Source organism: Bos taurus, chromosome 10, assembly GCF_002263795.3.
Source record: "Bos taurus isolate L1 Dominette 01449 registration number 42190680 breed Hereford chromosome 10, ARS-UCD2.0, whole genome shotgun sequence".
NCBI lineage: Eukaryota > Metazoa > Chordata > Mammalia > Artiodactyla > Bovidae > Bos > Bos taurus.
In genome coordinates, this window is record NC_037337.1 from 90,479,340 (window position 1) to 90,501,488 (window position 22,149).

Consider the following 22,149-nt stretch of genomic DNA (forward strand, 5'->3'; position numbering starts at 1 on the left):
AAATACTTTGACTATCATTTAATTCTAATATATGTAATAAAAAGTTATTTATATGAAATATAAAACAGTTTGATCTCAGGTCACTTTCTGAAAGCATCCTTCTAATACTCCATTATATACAGAAAGTGGTAATTAAGGACATACAATATTTTTTAAACACACATGAATTTATCTCCTTTAAATTATCATTTTTATTTATCTAATTTTATTTCATTTTATTGATAAAATGAGAGATTATATACTTCATTCAGTCACAGATGTTACAGATTTTTGTAACTGATGTAGACACATTGTATTGTGGGCAAAACATATGGAGTGAAATTATTTATTCTTCATTATTTGCTTATTCTAGTACATGACTCCTTTTTGCATTATGTTTCATAAGTTTTTAAAAGGGTGAGGGTGCATGCTAAGTCACTTCAGTTGTATCCAACTCTTTGTAATCCTGTGGACTGTAGCCTGCCAGGCTTCTCTGTCCATGGTATTCTCCAGGCAAGAATACTGGAGTGGGTTGCCATGCCCTCCTCCAGAGAATGACCCAGGGATCGAGCCCTTGTATCTTACGTCTCCTGCATTATCAGGCAGATTCTTTACCACTAGTACCACCTGGAAAGCCCTGTGAAATGGTGTGTGTGTATGTGTGTGTGTGTGTGTGTGTGTGATTGTTCTGTCCAAGATTGCATGTATGTCCATTAATTCTGATCTGTTAATTATGCTTTTTAAAAGACTAATAGCCTCTTTTTTTCTCCAGCTTATTCTGTAAGTTTTAACAAGAAGAATATAGGTCATCTATTCAATAAATAGTTATTAAGCTCTTAACATGGCTTAAGCATTGTTATAATTCCTGGAAATTAACAGTGATCAAAGGAACAAAAACATCTACCCCCATGGAATATACATTTTAGTGGGGATTTTGATCATGGATTTGTCATTTTTTCCAGTCTATCAATATGTGCTTTATATTTATTTTAGGTTATGTTATTAGGTATACACAGCTTCAGAACTGTTATATTCCCTCGGTTAATGGTTTTTCTTAAGACGCCACGATAACATTTTTGGTGATAACATCTGTTTTGTCCAACAATTATATTTCTGAATCTGTTTTCTCTTGATTAACATTTGCCAAGTATATTTGTTAGACTATTGACTTGAGGGTATGATAATTTCTCTAGGTCCTACACAGTAACACTTGCCAGGTGGCTCAGTGGTAAAGAATCGTTCTGCCAATGTAGGAAAGGCAGGTTTGATCCGTGGGTCAGGAAGGTCCCCAGGAGAAGGAAATGGCAACCCACTCCAGTATTCTTGCCTGGGAAATCCCATGGACAGAGGGACCTGGTGGGCTACCGTCCATGGGGGTCTGAAAGAGTCAGACATGACTTAGCACCTAAACAACAGCAACAACCACAGGCCATACGCAACCACAGGTTACTTTTTTCTTGTTTCTAGGTCATACTGCCTTAGGCCACTTACCAGTGTGTGAGAGAAAGGAACTGTCTGTCTTTTTAAAACACAGTTATGTAGTCTCAATTAAAAAACAGCCAAATCAATGTCCTAATTAATATATCTGGCAAATGTCAACCAAAAGGAAGCAGATATAATGTCCTCATTCACTTGGTTGAAATTGGTTCATCTCCACATCCACCTTCCAGAAAAGGGACAAAGAAGTAGAAAACATGTGTCATTCTCTGAAGATGTGAGCTGGAAGTTGCATATATCACTTTATGGCATTCAGCAGTAGAACAGTAAATTCATTCAGACCATAGATTCCGTAAATAGATGATGTGGGTTCAGATCCTGGTTCTGCCATCTACCATGTATGGAAAGTGACAATGTGGACCTCCTTTCCCCAGTTAAGACAGGGAGAAGAAGAAGTGTTAATAGCTCAGTCGTGTCTGACTCTTTGCGATCCCATGGACCATAGCCTGCCAGGCTCCTCTGTCCACAAGATTCTCCAGGCAAGAAAACTGGAGTGGGTTGCCATTCCCTTCTCCAGGGGATCTTCCCGACTCAGGGATCAAGACCCAGGTCTCTTGCATTGCCGGCAGATTCTTAATAGGGACAATAATAATACCTAACTTACATGCATTAAGGAAATATTGGTTATTATTCTCATTTTGAAGCCACCACAGACAAGTATTTGCTAGTGGTGGTAGTGGTAGTGATACAATGTTTACTTAGATTTAGGGCTATCATGCCGGTTCCTTTCACCCATCATTTCCTTTTGAATGCCACTCCTTTTCTCTGGGGTTGTTTTCTTTATACTGAAGTACAACCTTTCGCGATTATGCCAGTGATAGTCTGTGAATGGTAAGCTTTCTCAAACTTCTTTCACCTGATAAACGTGTTAGGTTTGCCTCCACTCTTAAAAATTTGACTTGCCTAATTAAATAAATCTAGATTGAATGGAAACTTTCTTTCAACACAAAGCTATTATAATTCATCGTCTTGTAAGTTTTACTTAAAAGTAACCTGTTGATTTTAAGATTTTTATCTTTAATTTTAGTGTTTAGAGTTTCATTATGACGAACCAAAGTGTGATGATGGGCACTCACACTCTTTTTTCCTACTTTAGGATCCTTTAGTAGAAGAACCTGGAGAAGGCAATAGCACCCCACTCCAGTACTCTTGCCTGGAAAATCCCATGGACCAAGGAGCCTGGTGGGCTGCAGTCCATGGGGTCGCTAGGAGTCAGACACGACTGAGCGACTTCACTTTCACTTTTCACTTTCATACATTGGAGAAGGCAATGGCAACCCACTCCAGTGTTCTTGCCTGGAGAATCCCAGGGACGGGGGAGCCTGGTGGGCTGCCATCTATGGGGTCGCAGAGAGTCGGACATGACTGAAGCGACTTAGCAGCAGCAGCAGAAGAACCTACAGGGAGTTCACCTCAGTGCTCCGTGATGACTTAGATGGGTCAGATGGGGGTGGGGTGGGAGGGAGGTCAGCAAGGGAGGGGAGGTATGCATACGTGAAGCCGATTCACTTCATTATGCTGCAGAAACTAACACAGCATTATAAAGCAACTATAACCATCCCCTCCCCTCCAAAATATAAAGATAAGTAAAGCTCAAAAAAAATAATCTGTATTACTTAACTATAAAACAAATCATTATCTTTTTTTATTATTACCCTTTCCTTCTTTTCTAGAAATCTTAATAGTTGTATGTTGAAATTTTCATTTGATTTTTCATGGTTCTTACTCTCTCTTGTATTGTGTAAATCTTTTCCTCTCTGTGCTATATTCTGAAAGTTTCTTTAGTTCTTTCCTCCAGTTCATTAATTTTCTCTTCAGCTGCATTTACATAATCTATCCACTGACTTCTTGAAAAAAATTCACTGGCTGCGTTGCATTTCCAAATGACTTTAGCTCTTTATTAAGTATGTTCATTATCACATTATTTTTTTTTCTCACCTATGGTTTCTGCAATTTCTTTATTTAGTCATTTCAACCATTTGGGGGCAATTTCTTTCAGACTGTTCTGTTATCTCACATTCTTAGATTTCTTACTCTTCCAGTCCAGTGTCTGTTAACCCTCTCACAGTGGATAATCTTCTTACTGGATAATTATTCTTCTTATAATCTTATTTTATGTTGATGTTGCTATAGGAGCCATGCATGCTATACTCTAGAGTAATATTCTAGAGAAATGTTTCAGCTTCTTCTGACACTGAAATGGTGTGTGATATTAAGTCATTTTCTGTCTCGATATCTCAGTTTCCCTAACTTTCTTAAGTGTCTTCTGAATACTTAACTATCTCTTTCTTATCCAAACCAGTTACTGAGGAATAATGACCTTGTCTTGGTTAGAGAGGGAAAGAGATGTGTATTTTTGCTTTTTGTTCAGGATTTTCAAGACACATGTCTTTATTTAGGGGAATTCAGTTTTATTTATGTTCAGTCCACCAGGATTCCCTGCTGGGAGATAAAGGACAATAGGGCAAGCAAGTCAGCATACTCTTCCCATAGCAATGAGCTTTTCACCAATGAAAAATATCCCTTTTGATCACAGGAACAGCAGCTGTGTAGGTGTTGCTAGTGGGGGGAAAAACACAATAATCTTTGACGTTTAAAATAGAAACATAAAATTGTTAATTTGTCTAAAGACAACTTGCACTGCATGCAGTAATGAAAAATGAAGGTTTAGCGCAATAATACTAGATTGATTTTACAGAAGTCTCAAAGTTCTCATCTCGTTGTGTGAGGTTTTAAGAAACAATCCTGTGCTATGATTTTTGTAGGATGAAGGAATCAGGTTTGAACCTCAAAATAAAGCCAAGAGATTACATTTAAGTAAATGCAGAGGTTAAGGGCAAATTGAAATTTTAAAAGAAATTTTAATTGGTATTATATATAAATTTGAAAAGAAATTTAGAGGTTATATATTCCATCCACTCATTTACTGTAAGACAGCAACTTTAGTGTCCCTAAAATTGTCCCATTCCTGTGATAGAGAGCCTGCTATCTTGCAAGATATTCCTTCCAATTTGTAATAGTTCCAGATGTTGAAAAGTTCTCCCTTATAATGAGATGCTTGCATATTTTGTGGATATATTTTTTTGGGGGGGGAGATATATGTATATGTGTGTGTGTATATAAATGTATACACTTTTGCATATATGTATGTATACATGCATATATATGTGTATGTATATATACATATATATGTATACACACAGACATATATGCATACCCTATATATGTGTCTGTTTATATCTATCTATCTACCTATGAGATTTTCTCTCCTACAGTAGTTAAATGTATGTCAGTACTATTTCACAAACATCCATTGAATGTCTTTTACTGTTCTGGTATTGTGCTAAGTTTGAGAGAGGGAATACTACAGTCTCCATTTTACTGATGAGAAAACAGGTTTTCAAAGGCTAGGCAACTTACCCAAGGTCACACAGCTATTAAATAAAGGAGCAAGGATTTGAACATAAGCTATCTGGCCCTAGAACATAAGCTGTTTGACCCTCAGACCAGGCCCCCGTTCCCTACATGATTCCTCTATAAATTGTGTAAGGGATCCAGATATAAACCCAACTGATGATAAGAGAACGTGACAAATGTTAACAGAAGATAGGAAAGAACAACGAATTCTGCTTGTTCATATTGGAAATGGTAGATTTTGAAGACATAGATATCATCAGTGCCAAAATAGTGTTATCTTAAATGTTGTTTCATCTATTTTAAGAGCAGTCTATTTCTCTTGCTATGACACAAACTTACATCTCAGTATTCCCCTGTCCTCACCATCAGTTTTGGAAAGTGCTAAATCCTCAGTACCACAGAGAAATGCCCTTATTACTCATCTTGCAAACATTTTTGGAACTGCTTAGATAACACTTTTGTACCTTCTGTTTGGAGAACATTCATCTCATCTCTACCCCCGCCAAGACTTCTCTGTTAACTGGATTTAAGACTGCATGATATCAAAAAGAAAATGGCCAGTTATTTTATATCTCTGTCCCTCTGTCTTAGAAGATATACTCTTCATGGAATTGTGAGACAGATGCTTGTATAAGATGGATACTTAAACTATAGTGTTCCTAGGACTAAATGATAGTCTTATGAATTGGATCCAAATGAGTATTTTAGTATCTGAAAAGTAAGTGTGCCAGAGAAACTGAACAAAGGAAAACTCCTGGCTGTGCTGCAATGTAACTTTTTATTTATATGGTATTTATTTGACAACTCTGAATAACCCAGACCAGTCATTTGAGATGAAAAACATGGTTTCCAATATGTAAGTTTCTCCTCCTCTCCTCTCCTTTCCTCTTCCCTTCCCTTTTCCCATGACCTGTTTTTTGTTTGTTTGAAGTAAACAGCTGACACCTTTCTGAGATTTTCAAGATTTAGCAATCTAACTGACAAGAGAAAGCTAAGCTTAAAACTTGCCCCCTCCAGGAAGCCCTCTGTGGTTGATTCAACCCAACACTACTCATCTCCTTACATTGACATTTCTGCTTCTCTGCCTATTTGAAATCATTCAAGGCCTCACCATCCTCATGGTACCATGATACCATGGTTCATGGTAATAGTTAACCTAAGCATTTACAGTGTTCCTTTCAAATATATCTTCTCATTTACCCCTTAAAACAATCCTGAGTTTTGATGTATTCATGTTTATACTATTTAGGAAATAGGCTCAGTGAGTTTAAAATAACTGCTTTGAGGTCACAGTGAGTGGATCAGGATTTGAACTCTAGTCCTTTGACACTAGGGGCACCTGTCACCTTGTATATGAAGCCCTCCTCAGAGTCCCCTTTCCCCCCACAGCGGATTAACTCCATTCTCTATTCACGGAACAATAGACTGGTTCCAAATAAGAAAAGGAGTACGTGAAGGCTATATATTGTCACCCTGCTTATTTAACTTCTATGCAGAGTACATCATGAGAAATGCTGGGCTGGAAGAAACATAAGCTGGAATCAAGATTGCCGGGAGAAATATCAATAACCTCAGATATGCAGATGATACCACCCTTATGGCAGAAAGTGAAGAGGAACTAAAAAGCCTCTTGATGAAAGTGAAAGAGGAGAGTGAAAAAGTTGGCTTAAAGCTCAACATTCAGAAAACGATCATGGCATCCGGTCCCATCAGTTCATGGCAAATAGATGGGGAAACAGTGGAAACAGTGTCAGACTTCATTTTTTGGGGCTCCAAAATCACTGGAGATGGTGATTGCAGCCATGAAATTAAAAGATGCTTACTCCTTGGAAGGAAAGTTATGACCAACCTAGACAGCATATTGAAAAGCAGAGACATTACTTTGCCAACAAAGGTCCGTCTAGTCAAGGCTATGGTTTTTCCAGTGGTCATGTATGAATGTGAGAGTTGGACTGTAAAGAAGCTGAGCGCCGAAGAATTGATGCTTTTGAACTGTGGTGTTGGAGAAGACTCTTGAGAGTCCCTTGGACTGCAAGGAGATCCAACCAGTCCATTCGAAAGGAGATCAGCCCTGGGTGTTCATTGGAAGGAATGATGTTGAAGCTGACTCCAATTATTTGAGTGCATGTATTTCATGAACATGAGGTATACTGTAACTATGTGCAAGGAACCAGATGGAGTTCAGGGGCCTGGGATGGAAAAGAGAAGATTTAAAACCTTAAGAAGCTTATAATCTAGCAAGGGAAAAAGCCATCAAAAACAAAACAAACCATCAGTCCCATCTCTATGTTCAGCTTCCCATATACAATATGCTAAGTGCTAGAATAAAGGCATAAAAACAAACAATACAGAAGAACAGTTCAGTCAGTTCAGTCCCTCAGTCGTGTCTGACACTTTGCGACCCCATGAACCACAGCACGCCAGGCCTCCCTGTCCATCATCGACTCCTGGAGTCCACCCAAACCCACATCCATCGAGTCGATGATGCCATCCAACCATCTCATTCTTTGCCTGCCAATGCAGGAGACACAGGAGACATGAATTCAATCCCTGGGCCGCCATGATCCTCTGGAGGAGGAAATAGCAACTCAGTCTAGTATTCTGGGCTGAAAAAAATCCCATGGACAGAGGAGCCTGGTGGGCTACAGTCCATGGGGTCACAGTGAGTTGGACACGACTGAGCATCTAAGCACAAGAATACAACAAAATACTACGTAGAACCTACTTCAGAGGTACATTCTTAGTAACTTTTAAAAAATACTGAATTATGGTAAAATGCCAGGTAAATCCAATGGAAATTATTAAAGGATTTAGAAGCCATGCTTTTTAGCAAGAAGGCTAAATAATTGAAACTTATTGTTTATTTGAGAAAAGAAGGTGAGAAAATTAAGAGATGAGACAGAAAAGTAGCCCGAGAGACCTTCCATATCCCAAAGTAGACTGAAGCTGTGTGAGTTCCACCGTTATGTTGGAAAATGATTACTGATGAAATGGGGCTGGGTTCTGGCACTCCATATTATCTGATTCTGGGGCCATGGTGAGCTTTATTGTTTTGGAGTTGAAAGATGTTTGTGAGAAGAGTATGATTAAGCTGCTCCCCATTCTGCAAAATATATGGGCAAAAAGAATCCAGTGAGTCAGGTAACACAGGGGAGTAACTTTCCATTCTACGTTTGGGAGTTGCAAGGGGAACTTTTTGTTTGCTAAGTCCTCTTGAGATTTGTCAATGAAAAGAAAAAAACCATCTGCAGAGATGTATTTCAAGGAGTCAGCTGGAGAAAAAGACAATTATTTTCACACTCACATTTATTGACCCTTTACTGTTTATACACACAGTGCCAGGCATTGTTTATACACACTTTACATGTAATACCTTTCTAAATCCTCACAGCAAGGCTTTTTGTTAGATAACATGATTATTCCCATTTCACAGAGGGAGAAGCTGTGATAAAGAAGGGCTAAGGACCTTGCCAACATTTTTCACAACAGCTAGAAAGCAAAATCAAGACGTTGAACCTAGGCGGTTAAGGCACCAGAGCCCCTGATCAAAATCAGTATGCACACTCTCAAAGTGTCTTCTAAATATTTGATTTGATAATTTCCCTATAAACATACAAATGGTGTTATTACTTCTGTTATTATATAACAATCATTCACTTTGTTTGAATCATTAAAACTGGATTAAGATGTACATGATCTCTGATAGCCGATGTAAGTTTAGAGAAGACTAACGGGAGTTTAAATGCCCCGATTTCTTTATGACTAACTAACTGAATCCCGTCCTCGATTAAAAGGAAGGTTGTTTCTATGAGAAAATAATTTCACTTGGATTTCCGAGGAAGCTGGCTAAGGTTTATATAGGAACATTTTATATATGTATTTTCTTTTCTTTAAAGAAATGTGTAAAATTCCAACAAAACAGATAACCCAGAGCCATTGATCAACAGATTTGGAAAATTTCCTAGATAGATTTTTCTCTACATCCAGACTCCTGATATCCCAATTTCAGCCACAAGGAGGACAAGAGAACAACTATGGATGTTTGTGTGAAGGATAAATTAAAGGAACAGAAGCAACATATTCTCTAAATGATAAAATTATACAAGGATGCCATTGTCTTTGTTTTTCTTTAAATCAAAATACATGTAGGAATGATACTTAAACGAATAAAGCTTCTCTTTTATACTCCCAAATATAAAATATAATCAAAACCTGCTTTTTTGCAGGATGGCTTTCTTAAATAAATGAGCAGAAGGATGAATTATGTGGCTATAAATAAACCCACTGACATATAATAAAGCAAAGTTCGACTGTTTTATGGAACCCTTGGCTATATTTATAGCCATGTTAACAGTCACCTGTATTTTTTCAGGACTTGGATTTCATTTCACATTATGAGAGTTTAGTTTTTGTTTTTCCCTCTTCCCTAAACTTAATATTTGGAACTGTGTTTCAAGAGAAATGTAAGGATTTCTACTCTGTATATTTGGGGAGAAAAAGGGTCCTTGCCAGAGTTTAGGGCTCACAGAGAAACAGACTGCCCCACTGCTTTCTGTGTCTGTGCCGTCAGATCAGCTGGACCTGCAGCCAACAACTGGATGGGCATCTCTCGCCAGCAGCAAAGTGGAAAGCTGGAGGCTCTGCAAAGCGAGAAAAGGCGTGTGCAGGTGCAGAGAGAATGTCTTGTGAGAGACTGACAGGGCAGCAGTGCGTTAGATTCCTGGCACCTGACACCATTAAGTACTTTCGTGGGATGTATTTTAGGAGCCAGAAAATTCCCCAGAGTACTGCATAGCTGAGGTTTCCACCAGGTGGCTCAGTGGTAAAAGAACTTGCCTGCCAATGCAGGAGACGCAGGTTCGATCCCTGGGTCGGGAAGATCCCCTGGAGGAGGAAATGGCACCCTACTCCAGTATTCTTGCCTGGGAAATCCATGGACAGAGGAGCCTGGTGCGCTGCAGTCCATGGGGTCACAAAGAGTCAGACATGACCGAGAGACTGCACAGGTACGCATGCACACACCAAAGCAAGACAAAGAGTGTCAGATGGATCAGGATTCTCGCATATTATCTTGGGACAGTCTTTTTTTGGAGGCGGGGAGGAGAGGAAGGGGGAGATTAAAATGGGGGGGGGGGAGAAATCTATAGTGCTAAATTCTGCAGCCTGAAATAATAGAGAAACTGAGATATTAACCCAGGCAAATCCAGCCACAGGCCTTTTTTAAAAAAAAAAAAAAAAAAAGCTGCATTTCATTCAGAAACTTAAGGTTCCAAAAAGTCTGGTTAGGATGCCATGGCGGTTTATCCAAGTGGAGCTAAGCGTGGTTGTTCCTGTGAAATTATTTATACTTTTCAACTTTAAATCTGTGGTAAGCATAACGTTTCTAAATCTATTTCTCTCTCTCTCTATCTTAAAAACAGACTCTCATCTTCATGTAGCTGCATGCTTCATTCCTAAGTGTTCTCACTCAAAGGACCCACTAGAAAAGATAACTCAGAGGGAAAGAGGGGAGTCTTTTGTGGTGGTCCAGGTGAAGACAAATCCCTTTAACCAGAACTGCAGATGCAGGCAGTATCTAGGGGTTGTCCCTGGAGCTAAAAATCTAAACAACAGCAACCAACTTAATAGATCAGCCTTATATAAACCCGGGGCTTCCCAGGTGGCGCCGTTGGTAAAGAATCCACCTACCGATGCAGGAGACGCAGGTTCGATCCCTGGGTCAGGAAGATCCTCTGGATAAGGAAGTGGCAACCCAGTCTAGTATTCTTGCCTGGAAAATTCCATGGACAGGGGAACCACTGAACCATGATGGGCTACAGCCCATGGGATCGCAAAGAGTCGGACACGACTGAGTGACTGAACATGCACTCTCCGTGTAAATTCTAATAGACCTGAGAATGACGTGAATTAGAAAAGACGTCTAAGTAGGAATGTGTTAACTAGAGGAAGAGAGAAGAAGGAGAGAAAGGAAATGAAAAAAAATTTTCAACAATGTGTTAAATTGGAGGAGGACATTGCTTTTTATCAGGATAATTGTGGATTGCCACTTGAAAGAGAAAGAAGAACAATAAACCAGTCTTGCATTTGGCCTCTGATAGATCTTCTCTGTGTTCTACTCGGTCCCCAAGTGGAATCAGCCTTACCAGAATTCACAGATACTTCTTTTGACATTTTGTGAAAAGTAAATAAATAAATGATAAGTATGACAAGTCAAATGAATAGTTCCAGCTGTTATGCACCAGTGGCATTTCCAGGTTTTGTACTGCATTAAGGATTTATTTTTCACTTTGTTGCCTAGCAGAGAATTAATTGGAAGGTCCATCTAAACTTCCCATCCTTCCTTGGGATTAAGGGAAAAAAATACAGTCTCCAATACTCAATGCCAATTCAGAAAAGAAGAAAAGCATTAAGTGGATAGGTAGTCAACTCATGATCTCTGCAAATATGTGTCTCTGGGGGTCAGTGTCACTAGTGCCAGATAAGTATGTCAGTGGAATAAATGGTATATAAAAATACATGCATATAAGGTTGGAAGGGCTTCCCTGGTGTCTCAGCTGGTAAAGAATCCCACTGTGACCCAGGAGACATGAGTTCAATCTCTGGATTAGGAAGATCCCGTGGAGAAGGGAACGGCAACCCACTCCAGTATTCTTGCCTGGGAAATCCCATGGACAGAGAAGCCTAGTGGGCTATAAGGCCATGGGGTTGCAAGAGTCAGACACAACTTAGCCACTAAACCACACCACATGAGGTTGGAAATTGATCCCTTGGATGCATTAATTCAGCAAAGGTTTACTGAGCTTCTACTCTGTGCTACGCACTCTTGCGCACACAGAAAATATCGGGGAGACCAAGGCAAAGGTTCAACATCCAGGGAACTGCCAGGCTTTTTAAAGAGACAGACCATGAACAAATATAAATAAAATAATTTCAGAAAGTGGAGTGCTTTGAAGAAAACAGAACATGGTCATGGGTTAAAGTACCTTTGGGGGGGTTGTAGCTTACTTTAGATGAGGGTCAGAGAGGGCTTCTGAGGAGGTCACATCTGCAATGAAAATCAGATGAAAATCTTAGGGAAGAGTGTTCCAGAGAAGAGGGCCCAGCATGTTTAAAGGCCTTGAGTTGGGAAGGAGCTTTGCACACTCAAGAGCAAAAAGCAGCTCCAGGAGACGGCGGGGTAGAGAGTAAGAGGTCATCTGGAAGAAGATGGAGTTGGAGAACTAGGTATAAGCCAGGTCATCTAGGTCTCTTTAAGGCCATGATACAGAGACTAAATCCAAAGCGCCGTGAGATTCCATCTGGAGGAGGACATCAAGGAGTGGTTGGATTGAATGGGAATTATCATCTGCGTTAATGGAGGATGCCTAGGATATTAATATGTATTTTTTTTCACTTTTGTCATAATAGTTGCCTGAGACCCTAAACATGTACTTAAACTTTTTGGAGTTTTAGCTTATTTTTCTATTAAACAAAAATTACTACCACTCTTTACTGCTATGCCACATGCTGTATATGCATTATCTTATTTAATATTCCCAAGAACCTTATAAGGGGAGGAGGAACTATTCCCATTTTACAGAGAAAGAAATCAGGTCTTAATCAGGGTGTAAATCAGGTCTCCATCAATCACCCCTCTCTCTTATTGTGCTATTGTTGAGTACACGTTGCTAGTTTAAAACATTATGTTGATGGGCCACAACCCAAAGGCATGTAAAATCACAAATGAGGGCCATCCCATCGGAGGCTGTGGATCTTGAATCACCCTTATAGCCAAGAGCCAGAGCAGCTGGGATGACTGTGCACCATTTACTGCAGGCAGCAGGGATCTTCAGGAGAACACCAATTTCCTAACCAGAGCACCAAGTCACCATCATAAAGTCTCAAAGGGACTTGATACTTGACCTTGAAGGCAAATCATTTCTAGCTTTGATATCTTTATGTTAGAGACAGATAATGCTAACTTATTCAACATCTCTTCAAGGCGCCCCAAGAATGAATAGGACTGTCTTAATCTCTTATTCTCAGTCAGGAGGCCTGAGATGTCTCTTGAGAGCAGGAGTATGATAGGTGCTATAAACTTTTTAAAAAAGAAATGCTGCCTAAGTGCTGAGTGTGTGTGTGTGTGTGTGTGTGCATGTCTCTCTCGCTATCTATATATATATATACACAAACATACACACACACACACACACACATATATATATATATGCATACTCAGTCGCTTCAGTCGTGTCCAACTCTTTGTGACTGCATGGACTATATAACCTGCCAGGCTCCTCTGTCCATGGAATTCTTCAGGCAAGAATACTGGAGTGGGTTGCCATGCCCTCCTTCAGGGAATCTTCCTGACCCAGGGATCAAACTCACGCAACTTATGTCTCCTGCATTCACAGGTAGGTTCTTTAATACTAGCGCCACCTGGGAAGCCTGTATATAAATATATATAATCAAGCGTTGAAGAATTGATGCTTTTGAACTGTGGTGTTGGAGAAGACTCTTGAGAGTCCCTTGAACTGCAAGGAGATCCAACCAGTCCATCCTAAAGGAAATGAGTCCCGAATTTCATTGGAAGGACTGATGCTGAAGCTGAAGCTCCAGTACTTTGGCCCCCTGATGTGAAGAACTGACTCACTGGAAAAGACCCTGATGCTGGGAAAGATTGAAGGCAGGAGGAGAAGGGGACGATAGAAGATGAGATGGTTGGATGGCATCACCGACTCGATGGACATGAGTTTGAGCAAGCTCCAGGAGTTGGTGATGGACCAGTGAGGCCTGGCGTGCTGCAGTCCTCGGGGTGGCAAAGAGTCAGACACGACTGAGCAACTGAACAGAACTGAAGACATATAGACATGATTTAACCAGCAAGTGTCCTGTAGTATATATGATGTGATTTAACCAGCAAGTATTATTTCCTTACTTCTCCATCCCCGCCCCACCCCCAAATATACTGTGCTTTTATAACTAAGGGGACTGGAAAGGAGGGAGTCAGAGGCAGCAACAGCAAGACCCGGGAGTCCAGGAGGCTGTCGGGTTTCTGTATCACGCTGTTGGCTCAACAGCGTAGTGAGAAGTTGGGGGGTGAGGGGTGGGATGGAGGCTGCCTCGTCCAGAACATCACCGTTTGCTGGCCGAGCTCTGGTCTGCTTCCTCCTGGAGTAACAGATGGCCACTGCGGGCCCGCCAAGCTTCTTCCTGCCTCTCCGCTGTCCCCTGCAGGTTCAGCCTGGATGTAAAAGCCGCACTCTTTTCGTGCCCAGAATCCTGGAGGCCCGGAGGCTCTACTCTCCGGGGGCCGCGTGCCTCTAAGGCCAGGGCAGGCCAGACCAGCCACTCTTTCGCCAGCCGACTCAGCCCTCACCTCTTCTGAAGTTCTTGGACCAGCCAACCCCTGGGTCCTGAATTCCCAGAACATCCTGCCCACCAGGGGTGGGAGCTACCTTCTCCAAGGGCCTCCCCCGGGGGAGCGCATCAAACCTCTCACCCTCCTGGGGTCCATCTCGCCGCCTTCACCTTCGAGAACCAGGACGCGCTGCCGCCATTCGCCCCTCGGTTGGGCTCGTATCCCCTTCGCCCCCAAAGAGGCACGCCCCCGGAGAGTGGCCCCGCGATGCTGACCACCAGGCCAGGGGGAGCGCGCGCGCGCTCGGGCACTACCGCGTGCAAGCCGCTCCGGCGCTCCTGCTGACTCAAGGGGTTGATTTTTATTTCTATCTGGGGCGACTTCAGCCTTCGCTGCCGCCTGCAGTTTTTTGTTTGTTTGTTTGTTTGTTTCCTTTCCAATTGCCGGAGTTTGGCTTAATATGCCTGGGAGAGGAGCAGGGATCCGGCGATCAAAAGGCGCAGGGCGCGCACACACACACACACACACGCTTGTGCTCACTCCTCCGGTAGGGAGCCGAGCGTCAGCAGGCAGGGTGTTGGTGCGCGCGCGTAGCTCGCGCGGGGGGTAGACCAGCGTGCACTTGAATGGGGAGGGCCGGGATTCCGGGGCGCTCGGGCCCCTCCTCCCTCCGAGCCAGCCAGTCCCTCGGCCGAGCGCTCGGGCTGCCCTGATTTGCTCTCGGGAGTGCGCTATTTGCATAAGACTTGCCCATTCGTGAATCTGGCGCCCCAACTCCTCGCTTCGCTTCACCTGTGCCTCCCGGTTCCGCGCGCTTTGCAGGCGCCCGCCCGCCTCCCGGCCAACTCGGCCGCCCGCCGGGCACCTCCTCGGGCGCCTTCGCGGCTCTCCCGCCCCGCCTCTCTGCGCCCGGGCCACGTCGGTTTGGGTGGCCGCTCCGCGCTGGGTTCCTCCTCCTCCTCCTCTCCTCTCTCTCTCCGGTCGTTCTTGTTCCTATCTTCCTCCGGTGGCTGTTGCCTTTTCATCCCGTTGAGACACCCGGCCCGCAGGCGGCTGCTCCGTGGCGCTCTTCCAGAACTCGCAGGGTTCACAGCCTCCGCCTCCCGGAGCCCTTCCACCGAGTCTCCGAGGACCCCGCGAAGAACTCTCAGCATCTGCAGCCCTCCTTTTCCTGGGAGTTCTGCATTGCATCGCTCGCCAAGTTGGGGGAAAAAAATGTTCAAACTGCTCGGATGTTGGGATAAACTAAGCTGAACCTACTTGGGTCTCCTGCCGTCTCCTCTTCTTCCTTCATTTCCACCTTCCCTCCGTGTGGCTTCCCGGAGTGTGCAGTTAAGTCATCCGACCCGAGGTGCCCCGCGGAGACCAGGAGGAGCTGCGAAGGGCCTCCCCTGACATGTGTGGCATTCCGGGGCTCCCTAGGAGGGTTGCTATACCTGGGTGTATTTTGGCATCGTAAATTTCAGCTCCAAGAAAGGGGAGCTTTTGCCTTATATGTTTGTTTTTTTCTTTTAAGTAGTTTTTCCCCCCATCATCTGTCTTGAAAACGCTTATTCCTTCCCTGTTTTCCAAAATCCGGGCGAGTATTCCTCCTGCTATGATGGGCCCCTGGGCATCATGAACTTAATTATTCCTCACTGGCTGGAATTCAAACTGCCCATCCGTGGTGGTCCTGTGCGTTGACCATGCACCTGAGAATCCACGCGAGACGGAACCCTCCTCGCCGGCCGGCCTGGACGCTTGGGATCTGGTCCCTTTTCTGGGGATGTATCGTCAGCTCTGTGTGGAGTTCCTCTAATGTAGCCTCCTCCTCCTCCTCGCCGGGGTCTCACTCTCAGCACGAGCACCATTTCCATGGCAGCAAGCATCACTCAGTGCCTATTTCTATCTATCGCTCCCCTGTTTCCCTTCGAGGAGGGCACGGTGGGTCTTTCTGCTCTTTATCCTTTTAATGGGGCATAGCAATTCTGTAACCCACTCGCCTTTCAGGTAATGTTAAGGGTGGGAAAAGAATATGAAAAAAAAAATGGATTGAAAATCATGAAAAGCATCGCATGTGCATGAGGGAAGAAAATGCCCAATTTCCCCTATAAGCTGGTGTTTTCTGCCCCGTTCCCATTTTCTCTAATGGGTCCTCCCCACCTGGGCTGGCTTGCTTATTCAGGGCTGCACAAGCACTGGTATTCTCCTCTTTGGAACCCTCTGCTTCCTTCACCCAACAGATGGCAGGCAACTTATCAGATAAGTCCCTAGTGCTGCACTTTTGAGAATCCATTCATTCACCTTGTTTTTACCCTTCTTCTCTCTGATCTTGTTGGAGAACTAGTCCTGGGAAAATAGCAGGCAGCAGGAATCCTTATGTCTTCAGCCTGAAGTTGATTGAACTGCTATAAAGTGGTTAAGGTTGGGGAGTGGGGGAAAGTAGCTGAGTGTAGAGAGGCAGAAAATATTTTTTTTAATAACCAGTGGTTATTAAACTGTTCATGTGCACAGCTTTAAGTTTGTCCACATGTCAGATGGAGAGAGCAGCTATGATGAAAATTGTACCCCTAATATTGCTAACTATCTAGGAGGAGGCAATGCATAAGATAAGGCAAAGTCCATTTATAATTTACCGAAGTGTAAACTGTTGCCACTTCAATCTCCCTCTGATGGGAATTTGTTTCCACTAAGGGTAGTATGGGTGGGCTTGTTCACACCATGCAAGTGTGATGTGTTTTGCTCTAAACGACCCTCCTTGCATAGCGAGTGAAAGAGGAGATCTCTGGCTCTTAAAATGACAACTCAGCTTTGAGCAGGCTACCTCTGAAGAGAGAGGGTGATGTCTGCCGCGGAGGGTGGCGCTTGCTGTAGTAAACTGTTCTGAAGACGAGAGCTTCGTTATTTGTGTACTATGCACTCCACTCTGACGGCGAGGAGACCAGGGATCACAGAGCCCACCTGCAGGAGCAGCCCTTTGGGGAGCAGCGAGAGCGAACCGCCCTGGAGGTCCCCTGCCCTAGCGTGTATTTTGAAGACCTGTCACATCCAGACCCCACTGGGAACGTCCGTTCTTCCCACCGCCTCCAGGCCCTGGGTTCCTGCTCTGTACAGTGCTGGCTGTAGTGTTAAGTGGAAGCACATGGAGAAAATGCCAGCACGTCCTCTCGCTCTGATTCTTTCTTTACATTTTATTTGATGGAGTCGTCAAGCGGCTCAGAGCTTGTCCTGGTTGGTGGAGAGGAGGTGGTGGGGAGGAGGGAATGCTTGATCTTGATCTGGTTGCTGTTTTCTCTGTAATTCCTGCTGGGTTTTGGTGTAGGCTTTCAGAAAAGAAAAAAAAAAAAAAAAACATAGGAGAGGAAAGAGCCACAGTCACCAAAAAGGCAAAAGCAATTTCATGGAAATAAAAACTCAGTTTCTAAGGAGGAGAGGGACTGGCAGTGGGGGGGTGGGATTGTAAAGGGTGAGAAAGGAAAAGAGAGGGGTGGGAGATGGAGGAAGCCAGACAGACTATTACTAATAGCCATGATTAAACACGGAAATGCTCAGCGATAATTAGCTAAATTTTGCTAATTAGTGTAAATTATCAGCAGGGAGATGAAGATATGCATTTGTTAGAGGTTATATAGGCTAGCAGGGTCTCTATACTTTCTGTTCGGGATATAAACAGTTAAAAGCAGCAAGTAATTAAGTGAGGGAATGTGCAGTACTTCCCTGGGATTCTTAAATCTGTCAATCTCTTCCTGTCCCCTTGGCTCTGCCCCCTTCCTCTCTCAGTCAGCTGAGGGGCCTAGAGGAGTTGAGCCCAGCACAGGTTAAGCACAACTCTTCTCTGTTTACTTGATTTCTTCCCTGATTGGTTGCTCAGGACTCTCTAAATCTTCTTAACTGGTTCCCAGTCTACTTTCTCATTAACCTACATCTGATAAGATTCGGCGCCACAGAAAAAGGAGAACCAAGTAAGTAAATGAGTAGAGATCCTAGAAAAGGTCCTCAGTTCCCATCAGAGCTGTAGAATGCAGTGAACTTAAGAATCTAGCATGACTGAAGACAAGGAAGCTCACAAAATCAACTCTTTATATATCTCCTTTCAATCCTGAAGTCCCATCCCATTGATCTGGGCTTGAAGACTGGATGCATCTATATTAGGCAGGCTCCTTGCATGTTTAATTCATATTTTGGGACTTGAAATGAAGAGAAGCAGTAAGCAACAAGACACCCCAAACTCTGGCTTCAATCCCATGTCTAAGCTGTGCCCTCTTCTGCCTGAAAGCACCAGAAGACCCCTCAGTGCTTCCTTAATGTCCCTCATTCTTACTTGGAGTACCCTTGCTTTCCCCTCATCCAAGACAAAGCCTTAGCTATCAGCAGTTGTTTTCAAAAATGTTTTGGATGGAGGTGGTAGGAGGCTAATGGTTGTTACTCACAGTTTCCTCCAACCTGATTCCAGAGTTAAAAGCAGCCGTTTCTACTGTCTGTGAGGAAGTAAATGTCCTTCATTCTGGTATAAATGAATACTAGGACCTTGAGTCCAATAATGGTCTCTGGACTCAAGGAGATGTTTTTTTTCTTTCTTTTATTTTTTTTTTATTCTACCCTTGTTCCCTTTGTCCATTTCCTGAGAAGCTGGAGGTCCTCAGATCTGCCCTGTTAATGAGCACCCCCTTTGTCTAAAACCTCCTATCCTATAGTGAAACTCACACAAAAACAGATGGAAGAAAGAGAAATCCTCCAAACAGCTGATCATCTACCCAGGTTTGATTCTGTTCTTTAAAAAATTTACTATGTATAGATTTTGCCTAAAATCTTGATCCCAGGGCAGCCTAGAGTGGGCTGAGCTCCTTTATAAGCTGGGAAGACTAAGAAGCTCACCCCTGCTGGAGTATGCAAAATAGTTTTAGGTGAAAATTGTGTCTCTGAATAGAATGAACTCTCTTCTCACTTGGAGTCTAGTAAGCTTTCACCCATTACTCAGTCCCTTCTCTGAGGCTTGTTGCTTCCTTACGTGCTGTCTTCTACTGAACTAACATTTATTGGGTATTTACTATGTGCTAGGCTGTGTGTAACCTGCTAAGGATAGAAAACTAAATATGACATTGTATTGTTCAGCATGGAATAATTTCAGAAGTATTTGGATCATCTGTGAAAGATAAATGCTTGTATAAATTTCAAAAATAGGAGGGATGGGACAAGGATCCAGATACCCAACCAAATTAACTAGTATGAAATCTACACATCCCTTGTGAAATGCAAATTTACAGTATTCTGTTATTCAAAATATCCCTTCAGGTATTTTTCTTTCTCATCTTTATTTTCACACTTCTATGTCATGCTTGTTGAAGCTCCTAGGTAATTTAGTGCTATGGGACATATAACTGGAGAAGGAAATGGCCATTCACTTCGGTATTCTTGCCTGGAAAATCCCATGGACAGAGGACCCAGGCAGGCTGGCTTCCATGAGGCTGCAAAGAGTGGGATACGACCTAGCGACTGAGCGTGCATGGGACGTATAGTTTTATGTGTCTTTTCCCTCTCTCCCACCTTTAAGAAGTCCAATGCGCCTCCACTTAAAAGTGTCTCAGTACTTACAGTTTAAAAAAAGTGTGCCCTTAGGAGCCTAGGTGTACTTAATATGTGACTTCTACTTTGCTTTCCACAAAATAGCAGAGCTTTCTGGCTCTTTAGGCATTTGGGGGCATAAAACTCAGTTTTTTTGTAAAAGAAAAAAATACACCGCAAGGTATTAGAAGAAAGCCTCTTGACCAGAAACCTCTGTGTGTTTGTGTGTGTCTGTCTGTCTGTGTGTCTGTGTGTGTCTCTGTGTCTGTGTGTGTTTCTGTGTGTGTATCTCTGTGTCTGTGTGTGTCTGTGTGTGTCTCTGTGTGTGTGTGTGTCTGTGTGTCTCTGTGTGTGTGTATGTCTGTGTGTGTCTTTGTGTGTGTGTCTCTGTGTGTGTGTCTGTGTCTGTGTGTGTGTCTGTGTGTCTCTGTGTTTCTGTGTGTGTGTCTCTGTGTCTGTGTGTCTCTGTCTGTGTGTCTGTCTGTCTGTGTGTGTGTCTCTGTGTGTATGTCTGTCTGTGTGTGTGTCTCTGTGTTTCTGTGTGTGTGTCTCTGTGTCTGTGTGTCTCTGTCTGTGTGTGTCTGTCTGTGTGTGTGTCTCTGTGTGTGTGTCTGTGTGTGTAGGTAAGTCCTCTTTGAATCATCTTAGCAAAGGTGGTGGTAGTAGTCTCCCTTGTGATCCATTAGCCAGGAGTCTTTCTTGTAGGAAATGATGCTTCTCATTCATTGTCACACAGTTCCATCTCTGAAGTTTTTCCAGACTTGGGGCTTGTTTTGCTCTGATCTGTTTAGCACTTTCTATTGCTCAGCCAGCTGCTTTCTAACCATTTTCTTTCTCCCTCCCTTCTTGGGATTCAGATTGCTGAATAATTCAGAGTGTTGGTTGACAGATAAAATGGTAAGATTTATATGTCTTTGGCCTTAGTGATGAATTAATTAAATTGGCTTCTCTTTCTCTCTCTTCTCTAGATGCTTTGTTTGGTGTCTCTAAAGTTTGCTGGCAAGTGGTTGCTCTGGAGATTAAATTGTTCTTGAAAGGCCAGTGTAGGAGGATTATACTATCCTAGTGTATATTTCTTTAGGACTTTTAATATAAATCTTTGTCGGAGTGGGCGATGGAGGTGAGGGCTGCCATATCCTAAGGAAAAGAGAAGAGGAAATTGGAACAGTTCCTTTTCAGGAAAAATAAACCCTTTACCGAACTGGCTGATGGCTGAAATTCAGTAGCAAGATCTTTATTGTTTTGTTGTCTGGAAGACATAACATATTGTGCTTTACATTTTAATGAGTGAATTGATCAGACCTCAGAAAGCTTTTTTCACTAGAACCCTGTGTAATCAGGGAGAGAGGCAAATTTCTTAAGATAAAACTTGAACGTAATCATACTTCCTTTCTTATATTATTTTGTTAGGGCCGCCATAAAAAAAAAAATCATAGACTGGGTAGCTTAAACAACAGAAATGTATTTTCTCACAGATCTGGAGGCTGGAAGTCCAACCTTTTGGTTTTGGCAGACTTGATTTCTGAGGCCTCTCTCCTTGGCTTGCAGACGGCCGCCTTCTTGCTGAGTCCCCTCCGGGGTCTGTCCTCCGTGTTCACTCATCTCTGATGTTTCCTTGTGTGTCCGAATTTCCTCTGCTGATAAGGATACTGGTCAGAGTGGATTAAGTTTCACTCAGAGCCCCATTTTAAGTTAATCACCCCCTTTAAATGAGCTTCCCAGGTGGTTCAGCAGTAAAGAAGTCTCCTGCCATTGCAGGAGACTCAAGAGACAAATGTTCAATCCCTGGGTGGGAAAGATCCCCTGGAGAAGAAAGTGGAAACCCAGTCCAGTATTCTTGCCTGCAGAATCCCATGGACAGAGGATCCGGGTGGGCTACAGTCCATGGGGTCGTGAAGAGTCAGACATGACCAAGAGTGCATGCATGTATGCATGTACCCCTTTAAAGGCCCTTCCTCCAAATATAGTCATGATCTGAAGTCCTGGAGGTCTAGGCTTCAACATATGAATGTTGTGGGGCATACAGGTCAGCTCATAGTACTCCTCCTTCCCCACCCCCAGGATCCAGTTATTGTAAAGTAAACATGTACTGTGCAGAGCATCTCCGGGGAAGTCAGACTTTTACAATGGGAAAAGTAAATCTTCGATGACAATGGTAGCGATTTACAAAACTGATAAGATGGAACCTCCTTGGGAAGAATCCTACTTACATATATGGAGACAGCAACACCAGTGACTTTAGTGAAACTTGTGTTTGCTTTTCTCTTTGTTTCGTGTGACGGAGCCTCCACCTTGATTGTGCACACTGGCTGATCCTGCCTGACTCCAGACACATGCTCTGTAGACAGACTTCAGTGCCCACCCTCCAGGGCTCT

General features: G+C 43.1%; 1 protein-coding gene across 15 annotated transcripts in view; it reads left to right on the forward strand.

Annotated features, from left to right (window-relative positions):
- Positions 1–22,149, forward strand: part of NRXN3 (neurexin 3) — a 1,815,083-nt gene that overhangs the window by 1,192,012 nt on the left and 600,922 nt on the right. The window contains exon 1 of one of the 15 annotated variants that reach the window (XM_024997814.2): positions 14,580–16,156. The exons of 9 other annotated variants lie outside the window; for them this stretch is intronic. In XM_024997814.2, coding sequence (XP_024853582.1) covers positions 15,919–16,156 — 238 coding nt within the window. In that variant the 5' untranslated portion in view covers positions 14,580–15,918. 15 annotated transcript variants of the gene reach the window in all.